Raw genomic sequence first — 13,677 nt, 5'->3', positions numbered from 1 at the left:
AATCAAAGCACATGAATACCTCACTCTCTCAATTTCCTGCATGTGATTCTCCCTGCCTGCGCATTTATCCAACCTTTTCAAATTACTCTCATGCCGCCGTGCTGCTCCACGGCAATCAACCCTTCCGGCCAACAGCCCCCTGCCAGGTAAGCGAGCGTAGCTGCACCCCAGACGTAATCGCCTTCCCGCCCAGTCGACTTATCGTCAGCCCTCCACTAACCCAGCCCCACCACCATGCAGGAGCACAGGAGTAGAGTCGAGGACCATGAGGAAGACGTTATTGCTGTGTTTCATCCACGGCTTCAAGGTACGTAGCCTTTACGCGATATCCTCATTACGTCATCGCCGGGGTCGCATCTCCATGTCTCAGGCCCAGCCATGTGCAATGCGACGCCCAATGCGATGCGAACAAATGCGAGAACGATACTGACACGTGCTACAGGGTGGAGATGAAACATTCAGAACCTTCCCGAGCCACGTGAAGGCGCTCCTCCAGCATGCGCTGCCCAAGGTCACCGTCCTCACCATCACGTACCCCCAGTTCGAGACGCGAGGCGACCTGCACGAGTGTGTCGGCCGCTTCAAAGAATGGCTACAGAACAAAGTCATAGACCTCGAGGTCGCCAATTCGACGCCGTCGCCCACCGTCGACCCTTCGGTGCGCACGATACTCGTCGGCCATTCTATGGGTGGCATCGTTGCAGCTGAGACGCTCCTCTCCATCCTCGCTGAACAGCCGATCCACTCGCAGTCCAACTCGCAGACCGGCTCTACTGGCTCGCTTGCCGACCATTCGGCGCTCATGTTCCCGTACATACAGGGCATCCTCGCTTTCGACACACCATACCTCGGTATAGCGCCTGGCGTAGTGGCACATGGCGCGGAGAAGCATTGGAACACCGCGAGCTCGGCATACTCGGCGTATAACAACCTCGCAGGCGCGTTCGGATGGGGCGGCAAGGACACTGCGGCTGGTGCAGTCGATACGAGCAAGATGCTGCCAGCGCCCTCGTCTACTGGTGACGCAGCATCGGCACCGCTGTGGCAACGCTACGGAAAGGTAGCCATGTTCGCCGGTGCAGCGGGTGCGATAGCAGCAGGAGGCGCAGCAGCCTACATGAAGAAAGACCAGATCACTCAGGGTGTTTCATGGGCCACATCACATCTGGAATTTGTCGGAGTCCTAGCCCGCCCCGAAGAGATGCGGAAGCGACTCGAGAAGATTGCAAAGCTCACCACGAGCCACGGTCTCGGCTTCTGCAATATGCACACCACGCTCGGCCACGCCGTCAACAGTGAGAATAAAGAACACGGCTGGACGGGCAAAGTCGCAGGCAAAGACCGTACCTTTTGCAACCTACCCAAAGGCCCTCTCAAGGACTTCTTCATGCCCGCCGTGAACGACAAGGCTACAGCAGAAACCTGGGCCCACACCTCCATGTTCGAGCCTCGCAACAACCCCGGTTACTACACCCTCAGCGAGACAGCCAAGGAGAAGATCATCGAGTGGACAGAGTCGACGGATTGGTACGAAGAGAGCGAGGGCCCGTTGACGGGAGAAGTTGGTGAAGAAGCGGAGATTGTAGAGAGACAAGAGGTAGATGAGCAGATGCAGAAGGAGGCTGATAGGAAAGAGGCGGAGGAACTACAGAAGGCGAAGGACAAGGGTGATGTTGATGCGCTTGAGGAGGAGGGCGATTTTGTGGACTTGAAGAGGACGGGTGAGGTTGCGGAGGGGGACGAGGAGGCGAGGAAGAGGAGGGAGTTGTGAGGAGTGTGGGGGGTTGTTTCGTGAGTCTGTATACCCTTTGATCTGGAGAATGGATACATGACTTTTCTCAGCAAGAGCGAAGCATATTCAAGTTCTCAAATAGGTCACATCCGAGGTGCCTGTTTCGAAGTTCGATACACAGCTTACATTGCATGCCCGCGCGGCGTTCGTTCTGTTGCAGGTTAGCTTAACAGGGCCAGACCGGTAAGGACTACTTGGCGCATACTGGCCCCCAACAGTGATTGACATCCCGTCTGCCAATCTAAAACCCATGTCGTTCTTCTACATCGGGGAGAAGCAGTCGTTATGGCCCCCGCATCGTTAGCTTTCCCGCCACTGCTTACTTCCCGAGGCTTCAGCCAGTTTCAGGTCCACTTCTTCTACTCCCGAACCGCAACATCATTGCTTTGACGAATGTGCTGGTACAAAAAAGCGGGCACAAGAACCAAATCGTCATGGCATTTCGCCTTCCCGTTCCCACTTGTATGTGGCTTGTAGCAGTCTGGTTAGGGTGCTCTTTGGGTCTGGCAGCCTCTGTGGCGCCGCTGGTCGTTGCGCCTAGCGGACATTGGTAATTTTTCATGATCATGAGCTTAAGGTTTGACTAATCATCGAACAGGGACGGCGCAGACGGTCCGTGGTCAACCTTTGACATCTCTGTGGGTAATCCAGTTCAGTCTTTTCGGTGCATCGCTGGCATTACCTCTACGGTTGTCATTGTGCCAAATGAGAGCGAATGGTGCAACGATACATGCGCTTTCTTTTACGGCGGTTCGTCAAAGACCTGGGAATTTACACCTAGCCATCTCTTACCGTTGGCAATCGGGGAATACATCAACAGCTACTCCGATGTTAGCGAAGACAACGCCATACACGAGCCTAACTTTGGCGTCGATGATACATACCTCGGAAAGCCTGCGCAAGGCCGCAAAATCTCCTCACAGTACGTTGCTGAAACTGATCGGAAGCGGTTCCGACTTGGGACTCTAGGTCTCTTTCCAGGATCGGTCGGGCCCCCAGGAGCACAACATCCTTCACTCCTCTCGTCGCTCTGGGAGTCAGGTGTTATTCCTAGTTTGAGTATTGGCTACACAGCGGGCTCTGTCAATCGTAAGTAGAACTAGACCGGGCGGATACATGGCTTATAACTAAAGTTTTCTGGTAGGCAACAGCTCAGCTAGTCTGGTCCTCGGCGGATACGATGCTGCACGATTCGATCCTACAACGACTACAACATTGGGTTTCTCTATCGATCAAAATTGGTCATTCGGTATAACTTTGGATGCAATTAGTATAACTGGGGGCGCCTCGTGGGAGCCGGATAAAGGAAATTTCTCTCGCCCACCTGTTTTTACAATCGACTCCGATGTTCCACATATCTGGCTACCGCAAGAAGGCTGTCAACTATTCGAAGCAGCTTTCGGACTGATCTGGGACGACACTTTGGAACTGTATCTCGTCAACGACACGACGCATGCACGACTGTTAAGCGATAATCCTGAAGTAAAGTTCTCAACAGGGGTCTCAAGTCTGGAACAGCTAGTAAACTACACACTTCCCTACTCTGCATTCGATCTCCGGCTTACTCCTCCTTTCGGAGACAATTCTACTCACTACTTCCCATTGAAAAGGGCTTCGAGCTCCGCAGAGTACATGCTCGGTCGGACGTTCCTGCAAGAAACTTACATATCCGTGGACTACGAACGCTTGATATTCAATCTAAGTCAAGCGTCTCATGGTAATAGCGCCGCGAACATCGTACCTATACCTTCACAGATGGAACCCACCCAAACACCGGATCCGCCTCTACCTTCAGCTACAAATAGCCCAAAAGGCCTTTCGTCAGCTGCATATGCTGGGATTGGAGTAGGCGCAGGCATCGCGGGGTTTGCAGCATTGTGCCTAATCATTGTCTGGAAGAAGCGACGAGGGCCTTTCCGACGCAAGACCTCGAACGGGGACAGTCAGAATGACTACAAAAAAGCCGAGTTACATGGCGAGCACAAGCTGGGAATTGAGGCTATGGAAAAAGAGAGATTCGAATTAGATGCTGGTTCAGGGAAGCACGAGGCCATGGACAGAGAAGCATCTGAGCTCCAGACTGTGGAGAAGGCTTGGGAATTGAAGGGCTCGGGTGAAGTAGGCGTTGTGGAAGTCGAGGGTAGTGATGTGATGTATGAGCTGCCTGGTGATGGTGGTGATGTACGAGCAGCAGATGAGAGGCCTTGTACTGCTTGACCTTTAGCTCAGCCATGAAGACATACAGTTCGCATGACAGCGCTATGATGTAGTAACAAAAGTGAAATTTTCGGAGAACATAATGTGATTTCGCTCCTGTTCCCGATCGACAACAAGAGGCACCTAGATTGGTTAGCGCTAGACAAGCTTTTTCACACGCGCGTCGGCGTCGTCAACGCTCTGTGCATCGTCCGCTCAACCCACGCCTCGATGTCATCTATACACGACGCACTCCAGAAGCGCCACAAGGTTGATCCGCAGCGACCCCACGAGCGATGACATCCGTCATACGGCGCCCATTCACACAGCACGTCAACCGTATGTCAATGGAGGTGTCTGAACCCCTCATTCATTAATATAACCGTACACTGTGTAACTCTTATACAACGACCCAACTAGCAATCTAAGCGCTGTTGATATGACAGAATGCATCATCACCCTCCTAAGCGTCATCGACATCCATTTCATCACCCCAGTCCTCCTCGTTGGCATCACCATCCGTCGTCTCACTCCCATCCTGGACAACGCCCTCATTCGCCGTCTCCGCTACAGGAGTCTCCTTCCTCGTAATGAGATAATCGGCACTCCGCTCGTAATCTTCTTCCCACGTTTCCAAAAGGTTGTTGCCACCGCCAACGAAATAGAGGTATCCAACCTCGCCTGCTACTTTCCGAACCTGTCGCTCCCATTCTTCGCGCTCTTCCTTCTCTTTCAGCGTTTCCTCAAAGCCCGGTTCGACTTCCACGTCGTCCGTCGTCTCCGAGTAAGACAGTGAGCTGCGTGGCGGTCGGGGCCGTGCAGTATTACCGCGCGCGCGCCGTTCCGCCGAACGTACCATTTCTCTGTTGTTTTGGTGGGTAAGGCGACTGAAGTAGCCGGATATCGGATAATCCCAGAAATCTTTGTTGATGGGCATGTCGCCCAAGCCGTGCTTGCGACGTAGCGCTGCCTCGGTCTTGTCTCGGGCTTCCCAGGCTCGTCGCAAGTTGGCGTCTGAGTGCAGTTCTTTGCGCTTGTTTGCTATTATCTGGCGCAGTATGGGGTTGCCCCTCTGTGTTTGCGTGGACACAGGACGTTGGTTGCGCGAACGTGGTGGTGTCTGGCGCACGAGTATGTGTGAGGTGGCAAGAGCGCTTGGTCTCTCCCACCAAGCCTCGTACTTTGTGGGTTGCGCCTCAGGCATAGTTGTGGGGTAAGATGATACCAAGGAGTCACAGACGGGGCACAACGAGGGTGATTTGTTGGGTAAGACTGCTGCCTGGATGTTGTTGGGGTTGAACTGGCTGTGAGCGTCGTCCCACGCCCGCTCGCGCTCCCAGCGCAGCTGCTCCTCTTTGCGTGTCTTCTCGAGTCGCTGCTTCGCTATCAGGTACCCGTTTCTTGCCCTGTTCCACCGTCGGTCGCGCATGTACACTGGAGGTCTTAATCCGCCTTCGGCTACCAGCTTCTTGAGTGCGACGTCGGACTTTGCTCTAGCCTGCGAGACAGTGCATTTGGAACACCACGGAGTATGTTGTGGATTGGAGGGGTGGAGTCCATGGTGACATCGAGTCGCAGTCCGTATCTCGTGACCATAAGGTGAGTGAGCAAACGGCTGTTTCTTGCTAGGTGAGAACAGCAACGTGTCGTCTGGGGTGAACATCATCGGCATGGTGAGTATGATGGTCTGGCTGGTGTATTTGTTGATTTATGCTGGTGAAGCTAGTGTGCATTATTGTGGTGGGTAAAGATGGGGTCGCGTGCTGTGGTTTACCACAGATTAGCGAGCGCGGTCGTAATGTGAGCTGGGGGCTATGAACGTAAAAAAAATTAGAAGCTCTCTGACTTTGAATGTAGCAGGCGCAAAGGGGCGTGTTGTGCGAGGGTTTTAAACACAGGTTGCACTCCAGCCTATTCAATGAGGCGCGTCAGGGCGTCATCGTGCTCGCTTCTGATTGGTGTTCTGTCCTGGGAGTCTCACGCGAGCAGTCATCGAGACCGTCCGTGCGCCAATTAGTCTACGATCACCCACACGCTGACTGGCTTCGTGGGGGCGTCAAACCTCATAAAAACCGCGGGAGCCGATGCTAGAGCATATGCTATAGGAAGTCAAAGGCATGTTTTGCCACCCAAACCACAGCCCTCGCCATGATCATCGCAATAGGCCAGGGTGCGTACCTTCACCTTCGCATCAGGCGCTACCTAGGTAGCCTGGCAAGCCACACTGTGTGGCGCTCCATACTCACCTTCACTTGCGCAGCTTGACGTAGAAACCATGAGCTCAGTCCAAGCCAGTCTCTCGTGGTCAATCTAACGACACCATCTACACTCATTTCCTCTCCCAGCTATGCTCGAATATCTACGACAGTCTTAACTCAGTCGCTCATTACGAAACTATTGCTACGTGTAAATCGCTATTCACTGCGACAATCCAGGCTGGTTTTGCCGACCGACTCGCTGTAAACGAAGGTGACGGACGATCGAAATCGCAAGTCACCGCAGCATTCACTGTCGTATCTGGGTTCAAGCATTTATGCCCAAGCACCGCCATCTCACGCTCATATAAGACGCTCTCTTTTGCAAATACTTCTGTAACAAAGACACAACATGGAGCAGAAGCAGCCGAGAGCCTCGCGAAGGTCTGTCTCGTTCAACCCAGAAGCACCAACCTTCAGTCCAACTGCGGCCGAAACCAGCATGTCCGGTGGACTTGCAGGACCAACTCCGCCTACCAGCCCGCGACAGAAGGCAAAGATGCGAGACGTCTTTGATGGTAAGTCTTCTCATCCACCAGCACCTCTAGCAACACTAACAGGATAGCAGAAGACTCGCCTTTCCGGCCTACTAGGGATCTGCGACCCAACTACCAGGGCTACGAAGAGCTCAAGTTCGGAGAGTCATCGAGGAAGCCACTCAAGCAGCAGGATATGCCATTGAATTCTCTTCAGGAGATGCTACAAGGTAACGTCAATCTTATCACAATGCGAAGATCGAAGCTGACTTATCTAGACCACCACATCACTGCGAACCGTGAACGACCCGGTGCAATCTCTCGCAGTAACCTCACAGGAGACCCTATCAACAGTCCGCGTGGTCTACTCCCTGGTCAGCGACTCAACCCCGACTCCAAGGCGCCAGACGTCGGAGAGCTGAGTGCGGGCCTCCCTCTCCCTGGTATCAAGAACGAGACGACTAACGTCGACTCCTCAGCACGCTTCCTCCAGTCTCACGGCTCTGAAGGCCTTTCAGAAGGCGTATTGGGTAAGCTCATAGGACGGGCGTTGGACAAGCCGTTAACCGCGAATGACCTAGCCCAATACCTCAGCGGCAAGGACAAGGACGACGCCGCTAAGACACCTCTACGTCGCAAGAGCTACATCCAAGATCGCTATCCAGAGCGCGCAGATGAAGAACGCCAGTCTACCAAAGTTGTTCCCGCGCCTCCTGGCTTCATGGGCGAACGTCCTCGTAGGATCTTCGCGGAGGAGCGTAGCTCGATCAGCCCATCGGTCATGCAGTCACCACTACAGCAAGTACCTACAGGTCCTGCGGGATTCGGACAGCCCCGTCGCTTCAGCAACCTCCAGACGCCCAACTGGCCGTCACGCCGTGATCATGTACCTGAGCTTTCTAGTCCAAGAGAGTACCGTCCACGTCCACGCGCGCTGACCCGTACCAAGCGCACCGATCAAGGACCCGAGCCTTCGCACGCCGACATCTACCCCGACGATGCGAATTTCATGCCGCGCCGCCAGTCCCACCAAGCAGAGCCTACAGAGAGGTTCCAAGGTTTCATGCCGGCGACGCTTCCCGAGCGTCCGTTCCGTGCAGAGAACACTGTAGTCTGGCCCACTCCCGCAGAAATGCATGCACAGAAGCCTAACAACCAACAGAGACGCAGCGGCTTCCCTCGCCATGTCCCAGCATTGGAGAGCCCCGCGCCCGTAGTACGCTGGTCCCCACCAGAACCTTCTTCCATGGCTCACTACATGCAGCAGTTCGGAGAGCCCTCCCACCCTTTTGCCTTCACTTTCCCGGCTCCCGCTCCCTCTGCCACTCCGCCGTTCGACATCTTCGAGAACCACCATGCCCCCACTTATGCTGACATCCACGAGACTGACGCTGAGATGGAGTGCCTCCTGGGTATTCTTCCCGACCTCTTTGACCTCGATCTACCTGAGATGCCGTCCGACGCGCGCCCCCTCACTCCTGGTCAGAACGACGGTACTCGCTATGGCCTCAAGTACTACGGCATCGGTTTAGGCGATACTTGGGCGTGTCCTGCTGCGCGTGAGGACGAGCCGTTCAGGGTCCGTCCCCGTGATCATGATGGTTGGGGTGGATGGCAGTGGGCCATCGACAGGGGTTGGGGCAACGAGTAAGCTGTCATTGCGATTATGTCTAACGCAATCTGAACTGACCCTATATTCGAGTGCGAACGCTAGGCAATGAGTAACGAACATGGCTTGGATGGTGGGGACGTTGGAGTGTGATGAAGACACGGTCAGGAACTCTCTGGATATTACGTCGACGAAGGGACGGCGGGCGGCGATACGGTATTGCTGCGACGTCTTCCTTGTTAGTCGGCATGGGAATCAAGGCTTACATATGATCATGGGTGAAGAACTGTCGTTAGACGGTAACGAAGACATCATCCATCATTACATGAAGCAATGAAGAACATAAACCCCAAGATCTGTTCGCCTTGAACTTACCAAACAAAGCAAAGTGATGATGGAGACTGAGAAGGTCATGTTCATAAGGATATTGAATAACAGGTCAAGAAGCCAAGTGTAATCTAAGGACGGTCTTCAACACACCGCACCCCAACGCCCAGACAAGTGTCCGTCCGTGTACTCAAGCCGAAACCCTCATCGCCTATCCACAAGCCATTCGTTGCGCTGCACGCACCACAGTTGTTCCTCAATCCGAGTCATAGTCCGTCTGTTGGCTCGATCGCTCGTTATCAAACGTAGCGCCGTATCGACACCGATACCGCACCTGATCAAGAAGAAGGGTTAATATGTGCCTTCAGATTCAGGGGTTGCACACCATGCTGGGGTGTCGCGGTACCGGAGCCAGCTTGAGGGGTACCCATTCCGGATAGTGGACTTACGGCTCCACTGGGTGGGACGGGGATCTTGATGTCTTCAGGGCTTCCGGGAACCATGGATTCGGGTAGCTCGGGGATCTTGATGCGTTTGGCCACGTTGTTGTAGGAGGAGGGTATGATCTGGGAAGGTGTTAATATAAGGATAGGGATGGCAGCGAGTACGATGGATAAGCTTACCTCAATGATCTCGTCGCGAGGGAACTCGAGCTTGGGTATGTCGGCTGCGTTACATGCCATCAGATATCCATAAAGCACACGAAGGACAGACTCGTGAGCGATGATGAGAAGATCGTTCTCTTCACGCTCAAGCTCTAAGATGATGGGCTCCATGCGTACGGCAAGATCGTGGTATGACTCTGCGCGCGGGTACCGATGGTGGTACGGGTCAGCTTCGTGCTTCTTGACTTCCTCGGGGAATTCCTGGCGGATCTTGGCTTCTGACATCTTCTCACATACACCGGGGTTCATCTGGCTCATTTGCGATCGCTGTCTGACGCGGTAGCCCATGGAGGCTAGAACCTCTGATGTTTGGACAGTCCTTCGGCGCGTAGAAGTCCAGATCGTCAACGGTTTCAGCGATGCATCAGTTGCGCCCGACTCAATCAGCTTCTGCTTCTCCTCTTCGCGGTACTTTAGAAGCACTTCGCTCATCTTCTTAGCGTATTCATGACCAGCTGGTGATAGATCTGCGTCCGCTTTGTACGAGTCTTCCTCTCGTGTAGTTCCGGCCCGAGCGAAGTACGTCTGCCGTGACTTGATGTGAAGATTGAGCAAGTAAAAGACGATGCGTTGAGAGAGATATCCGAATGCGCAATTATTGACTACCACTCGCTCGCCAGCGTTGATCATCTTGATCCAGTGTAGGTCCGGCTCCTCCATAGTCTCGAAATGCGGTATCCGCGCGTTGATGCGTGCTAGGTAATCGTGAACCGCATCCTCGTCTTTCCATCCTTGGTAATCTGGTGAAGAGATCTTGACCCGACGGACGTTCTCTTGGATGATGCGCTCGTCGGTACAATGTGATTCGATGAAGACTGTCTGGATCCCGTTCTTGGCGAACTCTTTCGCTAAAGATCTACGGCCTTGACTGATTGCATTGACGGCATCGTAAATAGCGACCTGGCCCTTGTCATTTTCCAGAAAGTGGTAGATGTCCTCACGGCACTTCTTGAGAATCTTGTTGCGTAGTAGGACAGATTGCGGCGATGCGTTCAGAAAGAAGTAGTCGTCGGGGACATCGTTATCCGGACCTAGCGTAGCGCGGCGGTAGTCGCCAAGATGAAACACGTGCGTCTTGACACCCAGCCACCGGAGGTAGCGGGCTAAGGCGACAGATGTGTGTGTCTTTCCTCGAGCTGGTAGTCCACAGGTGGCGATGACTATGCGACCGGAATGGAAGAGGCGGCCTGACTCTGTGCTATAGAGTTGAGCGGGAGCCATTTCCTCTTTGGTGGGTAAGTCGTGGATTGCGTCGACAAAAGTACTCGACCGCCGCCGGAAGCGGGGTGAGTTTGCGTATATCTCAGCAGTACTGTTCATGATAAGTGAATGTCCTGTTCAGGAGGTGGCCTGCGTTGGTACTCTCGCATCGCTGCGGAAAGTGGGGTCATGGCACTCACAGTAGGGTATCCATAATTGCAAATTCTTCAGGTTGTTGGAAGAGTGTGATGGAAAAGGGAAGAAGTGCAAGATGCAGGGGAGGAAAAACGGTCGGATGTCAATGAAATAGAGTTGCGTTCGGTTCAAGGTCACAGTTCCAAGGTTCCGGCGATGATAGCGTTTGCCGAGAGATGTCAGCAAACAAGGTGCGGCAACCCGTAACAGTCAAGTGCAGCAAGTTCCACGTAACAGTGTCGCAGAAGGGTCTGGAGTCTGGAGGTAGTCAGGCAGTACTTTGCGGGGTTAGGTAGTCAATGATCCCAAAAAGCAATCATGGTATCAACGGGCGGCACGTCCTGGGTACTAGAGATCTGATAAGCTCTAGCGGCACCAGGTCACGTCACGTGACGACTTTAGAATTTCTGTTCGATATCGTCATGCTAGCGAACGCGACCCAACATCGCCCTCCAACCGTTTACTGCCATTTCCATCCCACCTTGTGCAAGCTCTCCCACACCGTAGGGAGTTTTTAGTTTGACCTCGGCACATATTTTCGCCATGGCCACTCCGCTGCAATTCAACCCAGCGCAGGAACAAGCTGTCGCCGACATCCTATCACGCCCTCGCGCCGCCAACACCGGTCCATTCGCACAATTCCTAAATGTATACGATGCGTTCCAAGAGCGGAGAGAGGCATTGGGCCTCAGCAACCCGGGCACAGTCGAGAACATTGCGAGAGAGGTCCAGCGCGATGTTTTCCTGAACAACTCCAGCTTCTCAGGCCTGCGCGCCGAGCTCACCAAGGCCTTCAGCGCCGCTCCTCTATTCCAGGTTGCGCACTCGCTGTCCATGGGATCGCAGGTCATGCCACCATACTCATACATGGTTCTCTATGGATCACCACGGGTTTGTCGCTCAGATCGTCGGCAGCCTTCTCACGCTGACTTTTCAAGGTGTTCATGCAAGGAAACCTCGACAACGAGCTTGCCTTTTCCGGTCGCTTCAACTGGCGCTGGACGTCAGCATTCGTTTCCAAGGCCGCCGTCCAGCTCACATCACAAGGCAACATGGTGTCGCTCGAGAACGACTACACCGGCGCCGACTTCTCCGCTTCGCTGAAGGCTGTCAACCCCTCCATACTCGATGGCGGTATCACCGGCATGCTCATGGCCAGCTACCTCCAGGCCGTCACCCCCAAGCTCTCGCTCGGTATCGATGCTTTCTGGACCCGCCCCGCTATGGCATACCCACCAGAGCTGAACGTCTCGTATGCGGCACGCTACAGGGCTGTCGACTGGATGGCGTGCGGTCAGATCATTCCCGACCGTGGTGTATTGGAGGCTTCATACTGGCGCAGGCTCACAGACAAGGTTGAGACGGGTATCAACTGCAACCTCGCATTCGCTGGAATTGGCCCCGGAGGACCCATGGCCGGACCACAGAAGGAGGGCAACGTCACAATCGGTGCCAAGTACGACTTCCGTCAATCGTCGTACAGGGCGCAGATCGACAACCAGGGCAAGGTCTCGTGTTTGTTGGAGAAGATGATTGCGCCCCCAATCCGCGTGACTTTCTCAGGTGAAATCGACCACAAGAGCGTAAGTCTCGCCGATTCCCAGCCTGATATCAAATACTGACAAAATCGTAGAACGCCGCCAAGCTTGGTCTGGCCGTTGCGATAGAAGCCGCCGACGAGGCCGTCATGGAACAGCAAGAACAACAGGGCGTCGCAATGTCAGCCGGCTCGATCCCCTTCTAAACGCCTCTCCACACACCCATGTATCGACTATAATACCATGACTCTTCTCTTTGCTGTATTACCACCTTTCTTGGAGCGAGCGTCGTCTGCAAACCCAGCGTCCCCGCTTTCCTGGTCTCGTTCCACTATCTGCGGAATGATCGCGGTACTGCATGCGCGCGGCTGGGGTGATTTATGAATGTAAAAGGCGTAACGTTGACATCTGATGGGATACGAGTTTTGGTAGACCGGGATCTCGCGAAGCATCTATGTCGCCAGACGTTTGCATGTCGACATGAGACGATGTATTTGTACATATAGTAGCATAGCCAGTGGGCACAAAAAAATGAAATGTACAGAAACAACTGGGTTTTTTGCAAGATGAATATGTGACGCAATACATTATCGTGGAGTCGAGAAATATAGTACAGATCGTGACGGCGTAAAACTCTCGCCGCTGTATGTACAGGTTCAGCCCGTTCCATGCACCGTCATCCTAATAAAACAGATGTGAAGAGCCCAACGTTTTTAATGTTTGAGTCGCTTTCAGTCGAAACGCCAAATCGAAAGTTTCGTCGTCTACAAAGCAGGCTTTGCGCCTGTTGGCTGTCCAGGTACGGGCGCTCCGGGAGCCATGAACTGTCAAAAGTTAGCAAGACGTTGCAAAGCGCTCGTCGCGGAACGGCTTTCACGTACCTCGTTTTGCGCCCTCTGTGCCTGCAACTCAGCCCTCTCCTGCTCGACAATCATCTGCTCCTCGCTGTACGCCAATGCCCAGGGCACACCGAGCAGCAGCGCACTTGTGCTCACTACCCAAAGAGTCTTGCCGCCCATGTTCAGACCGCTCTTGAACCATGAAGTGATTGTGTTGGCTTTTGAGGAGACGGATCGGCGTGTGCTGGCGGGGATCATGTCTTGTAGGGCGATGATGCGGTCGTAGAGGGTCTCGTCGGGTGTTACGGAGTGGATGGAGGATGTGTCTGACTCTGCAGTGGTACGTTTAGTATTTGTATGCAATTCCTATGCTTTCTTCTATGCGCCAGGCGCATCTAGGGAGCGGTTTGCAGTATCGTACCAGAATCGGTGTCCCATTCATCGTCGTCATGCGGGCCTTCCTGCTCGCGCACAAACTCCTCATCCATGACCTCTTCGAGCTTGACCATTTTGGCGGTTGTTCGGGTGTGCGATTGGTGTGGTTAGGGTATAGGGCGTTAGCGACAGATGCACGTCGGAATAGAT

The 13,677-nt window shown here is 53.9% G+C and overlaps 6 protein-coding genes across 6 annotated transcripts; 3 read left to right on the top strand and 3 right to left on the bottom strand.

The window, feature by feature from the left end:
* Positions 1 to 90: 90 nt before the first annotated feature.
* On the top strand, positions 91 to 1,771 carry J4E90_005266 (uncharacterized protein; the record flags this gene model as incomplete). Its single annotated transcript, XM_051434822.1, has 3 exons — positions 91 to 146; positions 241 to 307; positions 443 to 1,771. The coding sequence occupies 3 exons, from the start codon at positions 91 to 93 to the stop codon at positions 1,769 to 1,771; spliced, it is 1,452 nt and encodes a 483-aa protein (XP_051290846.1).
* Positions 1,772 to 4,451: 2,680 nt separating this feature from the next.
* Positions 4,452 to 5,660, bottom strand: J4E90_005265 (uncharacterized protein; the record flags this gene model as incomplete). The annotated part of the gene is made up of 1 exon (XM_051434821.1): positions 4,452 to 5,660. The coding sequence occupies one exon, from the start codon at positions 5,658 to 5,660 to the stop codon at positions 4,452 to 4,454; it is 1,209 nt and encodes a 402-aa protein (XP_051290845.1).
* Positions 5,661 to 6,595: 935 nt separating this feature from the next.
* On the top strand, positions 6,596 to 8,370 carry J4E90_005264 (uncharacterized protein; the record flags this gene model as incomplete). The annotated part of the gene is made up of 3 exons (XM_051434820.1): positions 6,596 to 6,761; positions 6,809 to 6,949; positions 6,998 to 8,370. 3 exons carry the CDS (start codon positions 6,596 to 6,598, stop codon positions 8,368 to 8,370), a joined length of 1,680 nt encoding a protein of 559 aa, XP_051290844.1.
* Positions 8,371 to 8,993: 623 nt separating this feature from the next.
* On the bottom strand, positions 8,994 to 10,640 carry J4E90_005263 (uncharacterized protein; the record flags this gene model as incomplete). Its single annotated transcript, XM_051434819.1, has 1 exon — positions 8,994 to 10,640. The coding sequence occupies one exon, from the start codon at positions 10,638 to 10,640 to the stop codon at positions 8,994 to 8,996; it is 1,647 nt and encodes a 548-aa protein (XP_051290843.1).
* A 618-nt stretch (positions 10,641 to 11,258) lies between these two features.
* J4E90_005262 (uncharacterized protein) lies at positions 11,259 to 12,459 on the top strand (the record flags this gene model as incomplete). The annotated part of the gene is made up of 3 exons (XM_051434818.1): positions 11,259 to 11,606; positions 11,654 to 12,298; positions 12,349 to 12,459. 3 exons carry the CDS (start codon positions 11,259 to 11,261, stop codon positions 12,457 to 12,459), a joined length of 1,104 nt encoding a protein of 367 aa, XP_051290842.1.
* A 558-nt stretch (positions 12,460 to 13,017) lies between these two features.
* On the bottom strand, positions 13,018 to 13,601 carry J4E90_005261 (uncharacterized protein; the record flags this gene model as incomplete). Its single annotated transcript, XM_051434817.1, has 3 exons — positions 13,018 to 13,077; positions 13,135 to 13,424; positions 13,514 to 13,601. 3 exons carry the CDS (start codon positions 13,599 to 13,601, stop codon positions 13,018 to 13,020), a joined length of 438 nt encoding a protein of 145 aa, XP_051290841.1.
* Positions 13,602 to 13,677: the final 76 nt, after the last annotated feature.

This window comes from Alternaria incomplexa, assembly GCF_024043165.1.
Source record: "Alternaria incomplexa strain BMP 0042 chromosome Unknown scaffold_7, whole genome shotgun sequence".
NCBI classification, from domain to species: domain Eukaryota; kingdom Fungi; phylum Ascomycota; class Dothideomycetes; order Pleosporales; family Pleosporaceae; genus Alternaria; species Alternaria incomplexa.
Note: the sequence above shows the minus strand (reverse complement) of the source record. Positions and strands in the feature narration are given on the sequence as shown.